This window comes from Bos javanicus, chromosome 10, assembly GCF_032452875.1.
Source record: "Bos javanicus breed banteng chromosome 10, ARS-OSU_banteng_1.0, whole genome shotgun sequence".
NCBI classification, from domain to species: Eukaryota; Metazoa; Chordata; class Mammalia; order Artiodactyla; family Bovidae; genus Bos; species Bos javanicus.
This window is the reverse complement of record NC_083877.1, coordinates 10,925,947-10,945,214: the sequence shown is the minus strand read 5'-3', so window position 1 is coordinate 10,945,214 and position 19,268 is coordinate 10,925,947. Positions and strand designations below refer to the sequence as shown.

The window sequence follows — 19,268 nt, the reverse complement described above, 5'->3', positions numbered from 1 at the left end:
AAAACTGTACCAGGGAGATGACAGTTAAGCTCATCTTTGAGGGAGCAGAGCCAGGGAAGAAAGAAAGATATTCCAGACTGAAGAAGGGCAGAATTCTTCAAACTCCAGGAAACTTGACAAACTCCAGGAAACTTGACAAACTCCAGGAAACTTGCTACTTTTAGAAAAAGTGTAACAAGTAAACATGCAGGTGACTAATTGAGATTGAGAATGGCAAGAAGCAGAAGCCAAATATATGAGGGAAAGGGGTCAAACAATCAGAGTGCCTACGATGTATGTCAAGTTCTTTACCCCCATGTCATAGTTTTAAACAGAACAATCTTGTGACTAAACTACTATGCCTAGTTCTACAAATGGGTTAGTTTAGGCCCAGGGTAGTAATGGTCAAAGGGCTTGGGGCACATAGCTTGCTTTAGTCGCTAAGTCGTGTCCGAACCCCATGGACTGTATAGCCTGCCAGGCTCCCCGTCCCTGGGATTCTCCAGGCAAGAATACTGGAGTGGGTTGCCAGTTCCTTCTCCATGGGACACATTAGGCATGCAATAAGTATCTGGGGACTTACTACTAGCAGGCTATCTGACTTATTGCCCAGGACTCTCAACCCCTAGGCCAAGCCGATTCTAAGCATGCGATTAATCCCTCCAGGGGTCCTTCTCGCATCTCTCCCGGTCCCCAGAGATCTCTTCTCTCCTCGCCCCGCCCCCGTGATTCCACCTGCCGGAAAGTAGGTGGCAAAAGCACTTCCGGGATAACAAAGGTCGGCCCCGGCAAGATGGCGGCCCCCTTGGAACTCAGTTGCTGGGGAGGCGGCTGGGGGCTTCCGTCGGTGCACAGCGACTCCCTGGTGGTGATGGTGAGGCCGTCTCGCTGGCGCGGGCGCGGGCGCGGGCAAGAAGGGGCGGGGCCAGAGGCGCGAGGCTGGCTGGCCGGGTCCCGGCGGCTAAAGGTGGTTCCCGCGCGGCGCACCGGCCCGGGCCGGCCCGGACGCTGCTTGCAGCAGCAATCTGGGCTCCCTCGCGTCCGAGAAGTTACAGCCTAGCCTGTGTCCCCGCCGAAGCCACGGCGGGGAAGTCATGGCTTCACCGCTTGTCTCCGAGTGTTTTCAATCATGCAAAGCTGTCTGGGCGATGGAAAGCCCAAAGCAGGGGGCGCGCGCTCCCTGCTCTGTATCCCCTGAATGTTGGGGTGGGGGTGAAATAAACCCCCAAAGCCCTGGCAGCTGGCGTGCGCAACAGCGGCTAGAAGTCTGGGGAGGGATGCAGTCCCGGAGTCTGATGTGTCTACCTTTCGGGGCACCCAGATTTGAAGTCAAGCTGCTCTGCAGATTTCCTTTAGTACTCAGTCTAAAATGTTTTATTGCAAACTCTCTTTCAGGCTTACGCCAAATTTTCTGGTGCACCCCTGAAAGTCAATGTCATAGATAACAACTGGAGAGGTTCAAGAGGTACACTGTAAACTTTTAAACGCTCCTTTCTGCCCCCTTTCTGCCCCATCCCCCCTCTCATTTAAAGCTAGAAGGCATGTAGCCATGGAGTACCTTGGGGTTTTAGTTCTCACCATGACCTTGATTGTATGTTGCTTATGTTTTGATCATTCTGAGTAATACTTCAAAGGACAAGCCAAATAAGTGGAAATTATGAGAAATGAAATGCTCTCCAAAACTGTGTGTGTGTGTGTGTGTGTGTGTGTGTGTGTGTGTGTGTAACACTGCAAAAACCTAAAATATCTTACTCATTTTTTCCTCCTCCAAATGTGATTGGTGTAGTTTTAAGGGTACTGGGATCTCTTCAGAGGATATCAAAATGCCTTATTGTGTGTAAAATGTTTTTTGATTATAGGAGATGTACCAGTTTTGACAACTGAAGACAATACTATTTCTCAGCCAGCAAAAATACTAAACTTTTTAAGAAAACAGGTGGGTGGTCCTTTTTGAATAAGTAGATTCTCCATCCCTGCATGTTACTTTAAAAAAAGAAAAACATTAAAAATATTTGTTTAGAATTCCTTTTTGGAGATACATGCAATGCTTCAGTTGAGTCCGACTCTTTGTGACCCCATGGACTGTAGCCCACCAGGTTCCTCTGTCCGTGGGGATTCTCCAGGCAAGAATATCAGAGTGGGTTGCCATTCCCTCGTCCAGAGGATCTTCCCTGCCCAAGGATCGAACCCCGGGTCTCCTGCATTGCAGGCAGATTCTTTACCACCTAACCACCTTGGAGATACATAGGATTTGATAAAAAAAAAAAAAAAAAAAACATAAATCTGAGAGTCACTGCTCTAAATTGAGTTGTACTGTGATTCAAAAGCCATATAGTGAGTTACAGTCAACTTATATGATCATGCACTTTGCTTGGCTTTTATTGAAGTTTAGGTATAAGTAGATTCAATTTAGCGATCTTCACTATTACACTTATTGATATGATTGTAAATTTAGTTCCATAACTGCTACACATTTTGTTCTTGGTATGAGGTCTGAGTTCCTATCAACTAGCAACTATTTTTTAAAATTACTTAAACTGTGACTGAACTGAACTGATCTGATACTAATACTAATAGTTGCAGTTAAATGTTTCATGAAATAATGTATCCAAAATATCTGAACATGCCAAGGTTTATGTATCTAAAATGTTTAAACATGTAGCAGTTTATATAAACGTGAAAGTTATCAGTTTTGCCAATAGTTAAGGAAGTCCTATGTCAACAAAATTTAGAACTTTTCTAAATGGGAAAGTTTTCTCTTTTCATGGGGAACACAGCTAATTAGAACTTTTCCTTGTTATAAATTAACAAAAATAATAATAGCTTATATTAAGTTTGTACTACATGCCATGCACTAAACTAAGGTCATTAAAAATCATTGACATAATAGTTAAAAATAAAAATTAAATATAACATTTATGGACCTTACTGTGTACATGACACTGTGCTCAGAACTTTATTTGCATTAAGTAGCATTTGTTACTGAATTTGTATTTCTCTTTTCCCTTTTAATATGTTTGCCATTTTTGAAGAAGAATAGGAGTCCTAGTTTATTTAGTTTCACTGTTTTGGGATGTTCTTGACTTATGAGGTTTTGGGTTTTATATTTTTTAACAGAAATACAATGCTGATTATGAACTTTCAGCAAAACAAGGGGCAGATACGCTAGCTTACATTGCTCTCCTTGAAGAGAAGCTTCTTCCTGCAGTGGTGAGCATTGGTGAATATTATAGTATTTTAGTGACTTACTGAGAATGTACTTAGTCTGCTTAGAAAAAAAATAACGGAAGAGGCGTAAGAGAGGAAATTTCATTTATGTATTATTTTCGATTGTTTCACGTAACTGTGAAACTGGGTTGATTCTGTTAGACATGCAACTAGTATAGGAACCAACAAAGTGAAAGACAGTGTCATTTTGGAAATAAAAATTCTCTGTGAAAGACAGAGTTTGTTGCTCCATGTATAGATTTGGGCCAACTGTAATTCATTCAGAAAATATTCATTAAGTACCTGGTATGTTCCAGGCCTTATTCTGTATGCTTGGGATAGAGCAAAACAAAACTCACATGTTTAAAAACCTTGATTTATCCTTGAATCATCCTAGCTGGAAAATGGGTATGAAGTTAATTTCACTCAGAGATATTTATGAAAAAGTTTTACATCTACTGAATGATCTTCTTTTAATAAAAGAATATCCTTGTAGTGTTTTTCCCTCTCCTTTTGCAGCTTCACACATTCTGGGTTGAGAGTGATAATTACTTTACTGTGACAAAGCCATGGTTTGCTTCACGAATGCCTTTTCCCTTGAGTTTGATCCTGCCTGGAAGAATGTCTAAAGGAGCACTGAATAGGATTCTCCTAACCAGGGGAGAGCCTCCCTTCTACCACCTTCGAGAAGTAGAAGCTCAGGTATGGTTGGAATTACCTTCAGAGCAAGGGCTCTCTGGAGGAGGGACAAGAGAGAACAGAGATGAAACTATTGGGTTGGTCAAAAAATTCGTTCGGGTTTTTCTGTATGATAAGATGGTACAGAAAAACCCGAGCAAACTTTTTGGCCTGCCCAATACTTATCGATGCCAGCCTGAAAAGGAGTTCTCGAGCATCTTTCCTACTTTTGAGATGTAATTTCATCCTTATTAGATATACAGAGATGCGAAGGAGTGCCTAAATCTTCTGTCAAACAGATTGGGAACATCTCAGTTTTTCTTTGGAGATATGTGAGTACATTCCCTTATAAAACCATTTTAATGTTTTGTTCGCATATATCCATCGAGCAGTTACTTAAAGCAAGTTCCCTTGCCAGGTCCTTTTACCCCATCCCCAATGAGTTTGCCACTTAAAAAAATACTTGGTGGATTTTTTTACTATGGGAAACTTTCTGTTGGGGTAATCTAACATTGACTTCATATGTTGCATATGTGACTTTGAAACTTTTAAGACTGTTTCCACCCAGTCTGTAGTCTCTATATGATGCCTGTGAGTAAATCTTTTAATTTACAACTTAAATTTTCTTCTAAATAAAATGGATAAGAGTATTTTAAAAAACTGCTAATGAGTAAAACCCTAGTTGTTTCATTTTTATAAGCCCAAATGGGTAATAAACCTTTTAAAAGACTATATTGTATACTGCAGAATTGATAAATGTATTTGAGAAAAAGTTTTTAGCATAATCCCAGATTAATATTTTCTTATGTGCTTTTTAAAAATCCTTAATTTATTTTCAGGCCTTCCACTTTGGATGCCTATGTGTTTGGTTTTCTCGCACCTCTTTATAAAGTACGTTTTCCTAAAGTTCAGTTACAAGAACATTTGAAGCAGCTCTCCAACCTGTGTCGCTTTTGTGATGATATCCTAAACAGTTATTTTAGGGTTAGTCTTGGAGGTAAGTTGGTTCTTCTTCAGCTAATCTTTGTTTGCATAGAATATTTGCATATTCTCCTAAGGAGGTATACACCAAATCCATTACTTATTTAAAACGTGTGTATATTGTCTTTAAACCTTGGTTTGCTGCTGCTGCTGCTAAGGTGCTTCAGTCGTGTCTGACTCTGCGACCCCATAGACGGCAGCCCACCAGGCTCCCCCATCCCTGGGATTCTCCAGGCAAGAACACTGGAGTGGGTTGCCATTTCCTTCTCCAAAATCCTGGTTTATAAAACTTCAAAAAGTGGCATTTTTTCCAACTTTTCTTCCCCCCATGTGTTAGTTCTTTCAATAGAGAAATATTTATTTGCCTTTTGTCTGTTCTTCTGGATTTTATACAGTTCTCGCTTCTTGTTCTTTAAATATTGCCCCTTTGAAGTGGGTCATTTTCTTCTAAAAGTTAACCACAGGTATTTATTATGTCCCTATTGAAAGACAACCTTTATCCTAATGCAAATGGGCAATTACTTTAAATGTTGCTTCTGACATTTTCCTGCGTGAACAGAAATGAGCAGCAGATTGATTTTGGTGAGGTACATTCCCATGATTCCACTACTTGCAAACTGATTGCAGCAGACTGGAGGTATAGGAAATAGAGGGCACCGGGCACTTAGGTGCTGCTGCTTCGGGAGCGTGGGGCCCTGTGCTTAAGTGATCGGGACACTACGTTTGTGTGGGCAGAGTTGGCAGAAATTGTCCTTTTAAGAAACAAGTCATGAGGACCATTGGCTTAGGAACAGTTTACTTTTTTATATAGTGCGTTATGTGTTTTGTGTATAATACACTTGTATGTAACAAGGGAGAGGTAGTAGTTTGGAAGTCATGAAACTGAGTAATTTTCAACCTTGTTACTTGGGAGCAGTGGTTAGCAAACCTGACCACAGAACAAATACAAAATCTTAAATCCTGTACCAGATTCACTGAATTAGAATAGAATCCACTCCTGGAATAGATCCCGGAAAACTATTTTTTTAAAGTCCGTTCGAGTGCTTTGGAGGCGTGGATACTTGTTTGGCCCTTAGAAAGCTCTTCAAATGCAGTAGTTGTAACTAAAGGCCTATTTGAAATGGGTGGGGAAAAGGTACAAGTCAAATTTGAGAAGGCAATGAGGACTGCTGTGCTCTTATTAAAGACCTGGCTGTCTGCCTAACACTTGGCTAACTGGGTCTCCTTAAGGACACATTTAGTCCTTTGGCTTAGGGTTTGGTTTTGGAGTATTACCGTATGTCTTAAGTTTGCCTTTGAACCGAGAATGGTTTTTCACTTTGCCTTTTTGGGGAGGTGGGTGGGGGATGGAGCACTTAGGGGGTGGATAGACTTAATATTCTTTGAATCTAAACAGCTTGTAAGGCTTTCAAAATTTCCTCTTTCTGATTTCTGTCCTGGCTTCTTAGGCATCTCTCCTGCTGGACAAGAAACGGTAGATGCAAATCTACAGAAACTGACACAACTTGTAAATAAGGAATCCAACTTGATTGAAAAGGTCAAGTTTACTTCAGTCGTTATTTTGTACTAGTTCAGCATTTTCCTTTCTGCAGTTAATATTGTAACTTGGGTTATGCATTACCTTTACCCTTTTCTTTATTTTTTTAAGTTTATTTTTTTCAGAAAGTTGTTTAAATATACATTTACTAAAGCGGTACAAAATACAGTGTTTTGAAGCCAGTAATGGACTGATTGGGGGAAAGATCTGATGATAGCATTGGGTTTACTTTTACCACACAATTAGCAGTACTTTTCAAGTTAGGAGACTTTGGCTTTAAAAAAAAAAAAGAGGGGGAGAGAGAAAGAAACAGAAAAACACTTCTTGCTTGCTTGTCTGCTCCTTTCCGTCTCTCAGGGTTGTTTTCTTGATCGTAAGCTCCTGTGCTTATTCTTTCTTACTAATAGCACTATGGTGTCTTTTTCTTTCTTTCACATAAGTGTTTTTTTTTTTTTTTCTCCTTCCTATCCTCTGTTCTAAATGTTGCTTACAGTTTTTGGCTAGTGTGAATATTTGCCACTTAGGGACTATGCATTTGTTGAGAGAAATATTGAGGAATTGGGCAGGGGAGGGAACCAACAATGGAAATTTCAAGGGTGATTCTAGGTGGAAAAAAGAGAGTTATACAGTTTTTTCCTCAAGTGTTTGATAAACTTGCTTTTTTCTTATACAAATGGATAATGCTTCATTCTTTCACAAACTAAGGGGTCATTATGGCCTAATAACACTGGCTAGAGGTTTGGGGGATTGAGTAACAGGCACTGTATCATATGAGCTGTATATGAGTTATCTCATTTACTCTCACAGCAACCCTGTGTGTGCAGGTACTCTGTTATCCCCGTTTTACAGATGAGATAACTGAAGCTTCAAGTAGCTTATAACATCATCTGCCTGAGGTCATTCAGCTGGCAAGAAGTAGAGAGAGAATCTGAACCCTAGTAATTGGATTCCAGCATGGGCTGTGTAGTCAGCTCTGTAACTCGTGAATGAAATTATGTATCCATTACTACTGGTGGTAATAGCCAGTTTTACAACTGCCACTCTCTGGAATGACCATTTTATTTCTTTTTATGGTATATTCTTGGGTTTTCCTTGTGGCTCAGCTGGTAAAGAATCCGCCTGCAGTGTGGGAGACCTTTGTTGGGAAGATCCCCTGGAGAAGGGAAAGGCTACCCACTCCAGTATTCTGGCCTGGAGAATTCCATGGACTGTGTAGTCCATGGGGTCGCAAAGAGTCGGACACGACTGAGCACCTTTCACTTCACTTCATGATCCCCTGGAGAAGACAGTGGCTACCCACTCCAGGATTCTTGCCTGGAGAATCCCATGAACAGAGGAGCCTGATGGGCTATAGTCCACAGGGTTGCAAAGAATCAGACACAACTGAGCGACTAACACTTAACTTCTTACCTATGTACCTCTTGTTAAAGTTTGGGTAAGCTGAATGAAAGCCAAGTTTGTCTTAATTCTTAGCCCAATGCAGTAAATCTCATGAGAGGAAATACACCAAGAGTTAAGTGTGGATAATGGAAAAATTATTCAGACTGTTGTAGATACTTTTCTGCTGGATGAAGACTATCCAGTGTAGTTTTCATTTCCATCTGTGGCAAATTCATTTCAGACCTACATGTGCAGAAAGTGAAACCAAGAGGCCCTGCCACCACTTCTGTAAAGTTCACTGTGGCATCATCACTATATGAGAGTCTCCTAGCCCTATGCCAGCACCTCTCCCCACCCCACTTCCCATCTGCTCTTCAGTACAGATCACTGTTTGCTACAAGACAATAGAACAACAAATTCTCTTGACTACCACTGTTCACCATTTAGTCAGAAAATCTAGAGCTTAAAAAAAAAAGAAAAGAGTTATGTTTGAGGAACTTAGTTCTTGCAAGGAAAAAAAGACGACACAACTGATTCAAATAGTTCACTGGGAATACTCTTGTCCATTGGAAAACTGAGTTAGTCTTCTATTCTTTTCCTTTGATTATAAACCCCGTGTACCTCTGCTGAAACATTTCCTCTGTGCTTTATAAAAGCATCTTGAAAGGAGAGAGTTTTGCGCTACACATGTTAAAACTCTAAAAAAAACCTGTCTACCAGCTAGGTGATAAGACGCTGTATTCTGTTGGTTTTGGGTCATCGATGGCAGCTGCTTTCAAGACTTTTATGAAGTAGCTTAACACCAGGACCTTGCACTCTGGTTTTGGGGTACCCTGGTTAAAGGTAGCTTTCTAGGGTCTGACTCAGATCTAAATAACCCCTCTTCTGATGTTTTCAGGGATGCTAATGTACTCCTGAAACTCTTGGACATTTTCTAAATGTGCTCCACGTTACTTTGTTTCTCTAGAGCAGACTTAGAACTGATCCATTGTTTGCAGTGCCTCTGGATGAGGTCTAAAGTATTTATCCTTCTGTCTCTTTTCCTAGCCTTCCTTGGTCTAAATACTCAGAGCCTAAAAGAGGTGATCTTTTTGAGTGGAGTACAGGTCATTTTTATTGAGACATTGAGGTATAGTTGAAAGAACAATAGTATTAGTATAAGACCAGGGTTCACATTTCAGCTCTAATGCTAGCTTTGCTAATGCAAATCTGATAACCTTTCTGAGCTTCCTTTTGCTAATCTGTAAAAGAGAATGATGGTCTTTTTTTCTTTATAATTGTCTTGGGAAGCTCAAATGAGAACATACTTTGTAACCTGTGGAAAGTAGTCTAACAGAAATGTTGCTTTTACGCTTAGTATGAGAAGGTTTCTTAAACCAAGTTGTACTGTGGTTGAATTCAGACGGTTCATTTTGTGACATTACTGTAATTTTGTGAAGCCATCCAGGATGAGCCATACCGCTTTTATACATACACTAAGTGAAAGTGAAAGTCGCTCAGTCGTGTCTGACTCTTTGCAACCCCATGGACTATACAGTCCATGGAATTCTCCAGGCCAGAATACTGAAGTGGGTAGCCTTTCCCTGCTCCAGGGATCTTCCCAACCCAGGGATCGAACCCAGGTCTCCCACATTGCAGGCGGATTATTTACCAGCTGAGCCACAAGGGAAGCCCCGTACATGTACTAAGTCCGGCAGTATTTAGGTATGGTGTTTAGAATTCTTTGGAGATTATTTGCAAGAAGAGATTTCTCTAGCAGTGCTAGAAACATAAGGTTCTGTACTTGTCTAGGCTATAGTTTGGGTGGGGACGCCACAGTCCGTATTCGTGGTACCACAGCTATTAGTCAGATGTACCTTTTGTACTTTCCACAGATGGATGACAATCTTCGCCAAAGCCCTCAGCTTCCTCCTCGGAAACTGCCAACACTTAAATTGACTCCAGCAGAAGAAGAAAGTAATTCCTTACACCGGCTATCACCCTGACAGTCATCATGCTTTGTGTCCAGAGTCATGTAATTGTTGCAGCAATCTCTTACACTAAGTGTGTGAAGGGCAAAAAGAAAATGCTAAAAATAGGTAGAAGGAAGACTCTAAAACAAAAGAAACTTTCTATGACAGCAATTTTTTTTCGTTAGGAAGCTTCTGTTTTAGCTTGGCAATGCACTTTAAATAACAGCAGCGTGAATGCTAAATGAACTTGGCGGGGGGGAGAGAAAATACATTGTACTGTGTATAAAAACCAGCCTTAACCTTGGCAGATTTTTGCCTTTGGTTCACATGTTGCTGGCCCAAAGCTCCACTTCTGTTCTGAATGTGCACACTTAATTTATTCAAGTTAATTTATTAATTTAGTGTCCTTAGACCAGTCTGAATATTTAATATGTGGCTCTTTGCCTAAGGCCTTTTCTCTTCTCTTTAGAAATCTGATGCCTATTTTAGACACCAGGAAAAATATATTCTAATATTCTCTTTAATAGAAAACCTGTATTTAATGTTAAAAAACAAGGAATGTGTTTCTTAATAATCTCACAAGTCTAACCTTTGGGGGAGTTAGTACCATATATATAAATATTAAAGGTGGTAACATATAATATTTGTCTGACTATATGCACTTCAATATAACAGTATTTGCTGATGTGTTCAGTATAGGTTAGCAAGGGCTGTTTTAATTTATTGAAGCTTTGCCGCTGCTGCTGCTGCTGCTAAGTCGCATCAGTCGTGTCCGACTCTGTGTGGCCCCATAGACGGCAGCCCACCAGGCTCCCCCGTCCCTGGGATTCTCCAGGCAAGAACACTGGAGTGGGTTGCCATTTCCTTCTCCAATGCATGAAAGTGAAAAGTGAAAGTGAAGTCGCTCAGTCGTGTCCAGCTCTTAGTGACCCCATGGTTTGCAGCCCACCAGGCTCCTCCGTCCATGGGATTTTCCAGGCAAGAGTAATTGAAGCTTTAGGCCTGTGTATTTGTAGTACATCTTTAACACTAGTCATCTCTTTCTTGGATTGATTTCAGGAGAGCTGAATGTTAGCATCTCTTTTATGTTAGGCTGTAAAGTCTTACAACACTTGATCAGTTGTTAGACACTACTCAGGAGGAGCCCGCCGCCCCAGAACTGGAAGCACCTACTGTGCATCTGATCCAAGTTCACCATGCTTGGCTCAGACCAGTGTTCTTTCCTGAGAAACATACCACATAGTCAGAAGCTTTATGACAACTAATTATTTTCCATAGAGCTTAACTATAGTTGAAGGATTCTTTGGAATAATCAGAAATAGCATATTTTAAGGAACATTTTCCATTTATTGGTTGCTGAACTGTTAAAAGATTTGCTGTGTGGGTAATTTTACTTAGAATCTTGCTTATTTTAGTGGCTGAGGTGCTTCTGCTGTCTTAAAACCACTTCTGGGGTTTTTTAAATATAGGACCATGTTTTTGATTAGTGTCTTAAAAGATTACTATGGTGCTCAGCAAATCTTATCTCATCCTGCTGAAACCCCCATGTTAGGAAAACAGCTTTGGAGTCAGTAGACTCGTCTAATTTGAGCTGAGTGGAGCTCAGCAGTGTTTGACCTGCATCCTCTCAATTTGTTCTGTATTAGGTAGCTATTTATATAGGAGTCTTTAAGTCATCATAAATATTTTTTCTTGAAAGTTTTAATGAGAAACAAGGTAATCTTCAAGGTCTTGGTTGTCTGTCTGGATACATTGAGAGAAAGTCACTCATCTGTTTCACATTACTTCTGCAACAGGTGGGAGAGTGGGTGGGTGGGAGTGGGGGTGGGGGGTGCGTGGGTGTGTGAGCGTGTTTTATGTTATTAGTCTTCTGTTAGATTCCAGCAGTCGGAAATCTGTAGAGAGGGTGTGTGTGTGTGTGTGTGCTATTCTGTGTTAGTCTTCTGTTAGATTCCAGCAGTCGGAAATCTGTATGAATATTCTGTGTTGGAAATCATGACTGTAGGACTTTATTATCCTCTGGGATTAATGTATACTGAAGAAGGGTGGTTAGCACACTAATCAGACATCTGTTTGTGCGTTAGTGGTTAGTCATTTTCAATTATGATTTCTATTAAAGCTTTCAAAAAGCATTTGAAGTGACTTACAATTGTTAAACATGTGTAAAATAGGACAGTTAAAATTGGGTTTTGGAAAAATAAAAAATTTGTAGGAGATAGAACTATACTAACCCAACCCTAACTATACTAACTCTAAAATTGAATGGTAAATTTAACTCCCAAGTTTCCCGATGGACAAAATCAAAGAATAATACGGGGTTATGTAAAGTTTTCTGTCAATAAAGTGACTAATGTCCATGAGTAAGAAAAATGTGTTTACATTTTTAAAGAATGTGGGTATTGTGTTCTTATGACACAAAGATGCAGCTAATAAGCATACTGTAATGTTTAATGTGTTGAAAGTTGAATCAAAAGGTATCATTCTGGAATAGCAAGTTTTGTCCTTTGTTTTAGTAGAAAAGATGAATGTAAATATGATTTTATTTCCTTTCAGTCATTCCTGCTTTGAACAGCCTTTGGCTGAGTGCCATATAGGCCATGATACTTCCAGACTATCTGCTAAGAGGCAAAGTATGAGTTAGATAAGTGAAAATTTATATGCTGGGTCACTTAGTTTTGCTTTTTTGGTAAAAGCTAATGAGATGCTAGGAAGTTATCACTGAGTACAAACCATTCCAGGCATCAGCTGCATATATAGGAAACTCTTGGAAAGAAACAACTTTCAGGACTCGACAGAGAGCTTATGATCAACCTGTCAGAATATGCTTTGGATAAAGTTTGAGTTTGCTGAGATAAATGATCCACAATCTTAAAACACTGTGGTAGAGGATAATATGATTAAAAGGACTGTGTTGGTGTTTATGTTTCTTGGCAGTATAGAATGAGAAAATTGGTCAGATAATTCCCGTAAGATAAAGATCTTTCATCCACAGACTGTCATCGGTTGTCCATAAGGCTGACCATTCTCCTAACACCAAAGAAACTGCAAAAGACCTTTAAGGATAGTCATTCCTACACAATATTTTTTCCCCTAAAAGTTTGGCACTGGCAAAGGAATCAAATTTCAACCTAGATATGTTTATTTTTTGAGTGCTAGAGAGTTTACATTAAATCCAAAGAATTTTGATTTCCATTTGTCATTTCTATTCATTTAATATGGCAAGATACATTAACTTAAAAGAATGGGAAAGCTTATTTCAATCAGAGCTAAGTTACAGTTCTCATAAGTCTACAAAAATGGAAAAAACTAGACATCAAAAGAGGCAGAAATTGGTAACAGTGATAGCATCTAAGAAAACCAATTTTTAAAGGTAGTTTCGTGATAAAAGTGGCATTTGAAGTCAACAGTATGTTTTCTTAGAGCCTCTTCCAGGAATAGTCATTTACCAGGTTATTAGATTTTTTTCATCAACTGTTTATTTTTTCATAAGCTGCAAAAAATTGTATCCCTCTAAAACCAAAATGCAAATGCTTACATGTGAATACAAGAAGCTGAGGGATGGTTACATAGGCTCTCTCTGTACTATTTTTGCAACTTCTTTTTGTGAGTCTGTAATTATTTCAGAATAAAAGGGTTTTAAAAGTAAATTCAATAGAGTGAATTTATCTTTAGATAAACTGATTTACAATTTAATGCTTCAGACATAGTATTCAGTTCCAGATGAATAAATGCATATTATAAATTAATTTATTTCATTCCAAGTTTAAAGACAAAAACAAACTCAACTTTATAACATATGATTATCTAAAGATTTGGTTTGCCTTATCAGCAAAGAAAAAACAAGCTAAAACCAAGAACCCCTTTTCCTAAGATAGAAAAAATTCTATGATCTTTATGTTTATAATTATATCTTTTCTCCCTATGGTACCTGGGTTTACCTGGGTTTAAAATATTTTGAAAAAAAGCTCCTCTGTGTCTCCATGTGGTAATCCTTCTTTATTTTGCAGGTGTTCTCTTGCTAAGAACACTAGGACCATGCTTTGATGAACACAGTGTAGTGTGTGTCTGTGTTTTTTGTTTTAGGCTTACAGGGGTGTAGTGATTGACTTTGTCTTGGTTTAGTTACTTATCTAATTGAAATCCTGAGCAGAGCCACATAGCATATTTGAGTTGTAATGATGGTATTCTGTATATGTTGTTGGCACTTAGAATTATTTTTTGCCTTTTCTCTTGTTCAGCTCTGTGTAATTTGCATTTACTTTTCAGTGTTTTCATATTTCCTAAGAAATTACTAGATTATTAAGAAATTTATTATGTGAACCAAAGGTCAGTAATCCTAGTCTCAAAGGTTTAACTGAAGCATAATTAAATCTTCAAAATGTTGATTTTCATAGAGACATAGAGTGATTTGCTTTTTTTTTTTAAAGCATTTGTAAAATTATTTATCCCAAAACTCATGTTGGGATATAATGTTTGTTTAAAGCCCAGATTATCTGCCCTAGACTTAAAATTATTGTGATTGAGGTGGAGAGGTATTCTCAGAGTCAGTAAGCATACAAAAATTTTTTATCCTGATGAGGAGGCCAATGATTACTGATGAGAACTAACATTCTTGAACAGTGATATAAGAAATGGTTACTTTGAGTTGGATGTTTATAAATAGAGAGTGAAATGTTATAATAAAAGACTGTTCAAAGCAAAACAAAATAGTTCCTTTAAAAAATGCAGGAAAATAAGTGTTTTATACCCTCATTATTAATTTGAAATTATATTGTAAGATTTTTTTAAAAAATTATATTTTAGTTTTTTGGAGAAGCAGTTCAAGATATATTTTGGCAGAATATATTGTTATTGTATGAATCGAGAGGTCTTTGGCCAAATAGGTTTGGGAAATTCTGGGTTAGACAAAGTGAAGTCACTGTAGGCTTCTCAGAACCTTCGATATGCTATTGGTGGTTTCAAACTCCATTGAGGACCTGTATTTGACACACCATTTCCCTATTTTTATGTGGATTTTTTTTAACGTAAGTGTCATGTGGGACTTGTGTTCTGAGAAATACACTTAGAGAAATGCTGCCCTGCGAGTGTTTCTGCTTGTTGGTACTCATTGCAAAGGCTTCCAGCTGTTGGCTGCCCCTCTAGTGAGTGGTGGGAAAACGGGAAGAGACAGGTTAGGACTCCCTTGGACCATAGAGTTGACTGGGAAGTGGCTTTGGGTTTCAATAGGTTGCCGTTTAGGCACCTGTGAGGCCTGTGGTCAGTCCAGTCACTTTCCCTGGAATCCCAGTTAGCCTGGAACAGCTGCACAGGGGTGTGAACTGGCGGTTTCAGAGAACCAGCCACTTCTTAGGCATCTACAAGACAGAGCGAACCGACTTGGGAATCCAGAACAAAGTTCCAAACTGATTTTGGCTGTGCTTTAAAAGTACCAAAAAGGCAATGAGTATTTATAGCATTAAAGTCACATATGAGCTGGGTATTTTATACATATATATATATATATATATATATATGCATACACAACAGTGTCGTAGAAAGTCTACATTTGCTTCAGTGACAGAAGCAAAGAAAGTTTAATATTTTCAAGTTCTGTTACTGAAGACATTGTCTAGACAAGGATTGCATGTTTGTGTATGCTTTTTCTAGGATGAGTGTTTACAGCTTTTATTCTGAGCAGTTTCTATATCCCCCCCACTCCCATTTAAGCCTCACTAGACCTTCTTAGAGGACCAAATATGTTTGATTTCATCTCAGAGTACAAAATCAGCCTACTCATTGTAAGGAGGCTCTTTGTTTTCTGCAGTGTATATGGTTGCATATTTGGAACTCCGTGCTTTGGATATGAATTTGATAGAAAGCCTGCCATTGCGTTTGAGTTGTGGTGTAATGGTGAACACCTATCCATGTGCAGAGCAGTTGGATCTTTGATTCTTTAGATTTCCTCATGCAAATTCAGAAAAATGCCTTTTAATCATTGAGTTTACATAACCAAGATCCTTGGAAGTCTAGAAAAAATGATTTGCCAGAGTTTGCATCAGTTCTGAGCAAGTCATGCAGAGTGGAGAAGGCTGTGTGCTGGCCATCCATTCTTTGGCCTGTTGGCTGCCTGTGTTGCAGGGCTGGCGTCTCTATTTCTTGGAGAAGGATCGGTGTACTCAAGCTTTTATGTTAATTGCATAAAGATGAGCTTTATTCTTCTTCTAACTTGGTGTTTTATTTTGTAAAATAGGAAATAATGTCTTCTCATTTTTCTGCTCACTCTGAAGTGGAAATTTGAAGTGTTTGTAATGTAACTTCAGCTTTCTTAAAGACTGATGGTAAAGAAGACAAGAAATTTGTGTATACTTATATTGGTTTTGTTCTACCAAGCTTATCTTTGAATGGTAAACATTTGAAACATCTGTTCTAGTGTACAACTACTATAGTTTTGTTATTAACAAACTTAAGCATTATTTGTCATAGTTTCAATATTCTAGCCTTGCCTAGTGTGAATATATTTTACTCAGAGATTATGTACAAGTACCCAGAAGTGATGATGATCAACGTTGTAAAGAATTTATTCTGATACACGAGAAACTGGATATTATGTCAAAATAGCTATTTTCAAAATAAAATCTCAAGTTGCTTGAATGTTTATTAACTCTTGGTTTAATGTTATTTATTCTTTGAGGTGAGTATTTCATTGGGAAGAATTTTGGGGTGGTTGAACATAGTTCTCTGCTGGGACTGAGCTACATGTATGGCAAAACCAATACAATATTGTAAAGTAATTAGCCTCCAATTAAAATAAATAAATTTATATTAAAATAAATAAACATTAAAAAAATAAATAAAATGCCCATTCTTTCCATGATGCATTGAGGTCATTTATGGTTTTCCCAGCCTGTGCTCAAGGAGGGTAGGTGCCTGCTCCTAGGCCATGGTATGTGTGTGACCTCAGAGAGCTCAACTTCTCAGGGCTACAGTTAGCTCATCCCTTCAGCTCTGTAAGTTGCTTTAAAATTTTCTCTTTTGCTCACCTGGGAAGTCCAGTGATGCTCCACATAATTGGATGGAAGACATACACTGAGAAAAATAATTATAGTTAAAGGGGAGGATATTCATATTTTTTTTGCTGCTTTTTGGGAAAAAAAAGGGGGGGGCAGGATATGGAGGTATAGAAACCCTGTGAGAGCTGTTAGTCTAGTAGGAGCAGTTTCCCCGAGGGGTTGAGTCTGTTCGTAGAGTTTTTTTTCTTTAATTGAGGTATAATTTATGTGTAGTAAATGCATCAGCCTTCCAAGTAGAGCTGTTAGGTATGTATTTCTCTCACATGGAAAGCCAACTACATCTTTGTTGATACTTCTGTCCCAAAGAACACAAGTCTTAATTGCATAGGAACTTCGGGTTTCAATTCACTTGTGGGTGGATTGAGGTGGTTAGTAATCACCTGCTTTCCACAAGAGAGCAGGAAAGAAGAGTTGGTATTGGCAGGATAATAGAATTCTTTTGGGGGAAGACAACTCTGAGTCACAAAGCTGGAAACCTTTCACCAAAGACCTTCAGAAATTTTGGTTCTTACCTGCTCAGCTCGGAGCCTTGACTTTGGCCTGGGACAGTCTTGGGTGATGAGGTCTCCTGGGTGCCTACTGCAGTGCGATGCCGCTTGGTGGACAGAAGGCTACAGTGTAAACAGCGCTCTGTTTTCTTTTGGCACGAATAGCAGCTGTCGATGTTAAGTTTTGCCACACTGGGATCTTGTCCTGAGGAGACTGAGATAAAGGGGAAAGCGCTAAGATCACTGAGTACTGCCCACACGTTTGAGACAAGTGTATATGAGAACAGGAAGGAAATGGCGGTGGAAAATGGAAGGACTTGTCTTACTCAAGATCATCCTATGTTCCTAGTTGTAAAGCAAAGGGGATACTCATCCCTTCTTGATCTGACAATTTTGGGGGAAAGGATGAGAAAACATAGTACATTTCTCCAGGTACATTAGTCAGCTTCCTGGAATGCTTTAGACATCTGTGATTAAGAAATGAAGACAGCTGTGCATCATCAAAGACGTTTCTAATTTCTAGCACAGCCAACTCGAGGTCCCAAATGTTGTACTTTACCAAGTAAGAGAGAGGCTAGGATATTTATCCTGCTTTTTGAGTAAGTGAATAAAAATAGGGAAATCTTGACATTTATAAATAAAATTAGGGATTGGTGTTTCAGATCTGAGTTTGGGGCAGGTGGTCTTTTCAAGAATTTACATTTTGAAAAAGTTAAGAAATCTTTCGGTATAGAAGGAAGCATGACGCTTTCCAAATATCACAGTTAAGACCAAACAGATTTCAGTTTTATTTTAAATGCAAGAAGCAAGCTGACTTATCTGAGGGCTGTCAGACTGTGCCTGTTCTGATGTGTGTTCTCCCAGTTCTCTCCATGAGTGGGGATTTGCCTTTTTCACCAATGAACATGGTTTGCATTTTATATTACACATAATATCCAGTTCAAAGCATGACTACTGATAAAATGGCTTAGAAAAAGGTGGGATGGGATATAGTAGATGTAGAAAGTAAGAGGAAAAAGAAGCAAAGAGAAATAAAATCTAAATATGATGTAACCAGCTGTGGGGAGGAAGGGGAATGCAACATAGAAAGACAGTGGATTTTAGAGTTAGAAAGCCTGGCTTAACAGCACACCAAACCAGTGATTTTAAGCAAGTCACTTAATTTTTTATTTATATTATTCATTACAACGCAATGGAATAACTGAATCTGGATAAATGAATGTTTTTATATGTTTGTTTTTTTAAATATATATATATATATATTAAAATTTAGAAGCTACCAAGAAAAAGAGCCCCATGCCACCTCTTATGAATAACCTGTTTCCATATTGGTATCTAGTCTTTCAGTCGTTTGTTTTCTACACACACACACACACAATTCTGTATGCTATAACCCTATAGTATATATTTATACTATTCAGAGTGTGCTTTTTCACTTAATGTTCAGAAAATCTTGTAGGTTATTATATATTCTATATAAGTTTTAAAGGGTGTGTGCAATTTCAGGGTAAGATGTTACATGGTTTATTTCACACCCTTGTGATGAACATGAGGGTAAACTCTTCTGGTAATGGTCCATTTGTATTTGCAGTCCATTTGTATTTCTTCTGTAAGTGGTCTATTCATCCTCTGCCTAAAAGGAAAATAAGTTCACTTCTCTGAAACCCTGGCTTCTCCACTGGAAGCTGGGGTTTCCATGTGGTCTCAATGCAGTAACACACGGCAGATCCAGGATGCAGCAGGCGTGCAGCAATAGTCTTTCCTTCCACGTGATTTCCTGGATTAAGAGCTCCCAGAGGATAGAGACTTCTTTCTTTATTTATCCCAGCACCTAGTACAGTGCTTGGAGCAGAGAAGGAGCTCAAACAGTTCTTGAGGAAGGAGGAATAGCTGGGATTCGAAAACATTTTGAGTATATCAGGAAAAAGAGTGAGAAAAGTCGAAGCCAAGAGCCAATGAATCAGCAGTGAGAAAACTTAGTCAAAAGCTTACTATTAAAATGGAAGAATTTAGGTTT

General features: G+C 38.9%; 1 protein-coding gene and 1 long non-coding RNA gene across 4 annotated transcripts in view; one reads left to right on the top strand and one right to left on the bottom strand.

Annotated features, from left to right (window-relative positions):
* Window positions 1–740: 740 nt before the first annotated feature.
* Window positions 741–11,519, top strand: MTX3 (metaxin 3). 3 transcript variants are annotated; one of them, XM_061430055.1, is made up of 9 exons: window positions 741–853; window positions 1,375–1,444; window positions 1,839–1,915; window positions 3,097–3,189; window positions 3,706–3,888; window positions 4,120–4,196; window positions 4,704–4,861; window positions 6,294–6,382; window positions 9,637–11,519. In XM_061430055.1, exons 1-9 carry the CDS (start codon window positions 773–775, stop codon window positions 9,745–9,747), a joined length of 939 nt encoding a protein of 312 aa, XP_061286039.1. In that variant the 5' UTR covers window positions 741–772; the 3' UTR covers window positions 9,748–11,519. The 3 variants fall into 3 exon arrangements, with proteins under 3 accessions (XP_061286039.1, XP_061286040.1, XP_061286041.1); XM_061430056.1 differs by lacking the exon at window positions 3,097–3,189; XM_061430057.1 differs by lacking the exon at window positions 6,294–6,382 and having other exon boundaries at window positions 9,637–9,730.
* Window positions 11,520–17,123: 5,604 nt separating this feature from the next.
* The window catches only part of LOC133255614 (uncharacterized), a 119,091-nt gene continuing 116,946 nt past the window's right edge, over window positions 17,124–19,268 (bottom strand). The window contains exon 3 of the long non-coding RNA XR_009738994.1: window positions 17,124–17,465. This is a non-coding gene — a long non-coding RNA (uncharacterized LOC133255614). The remainder of the gene's footprint in view (window positions 17,466–19,268) is intronic.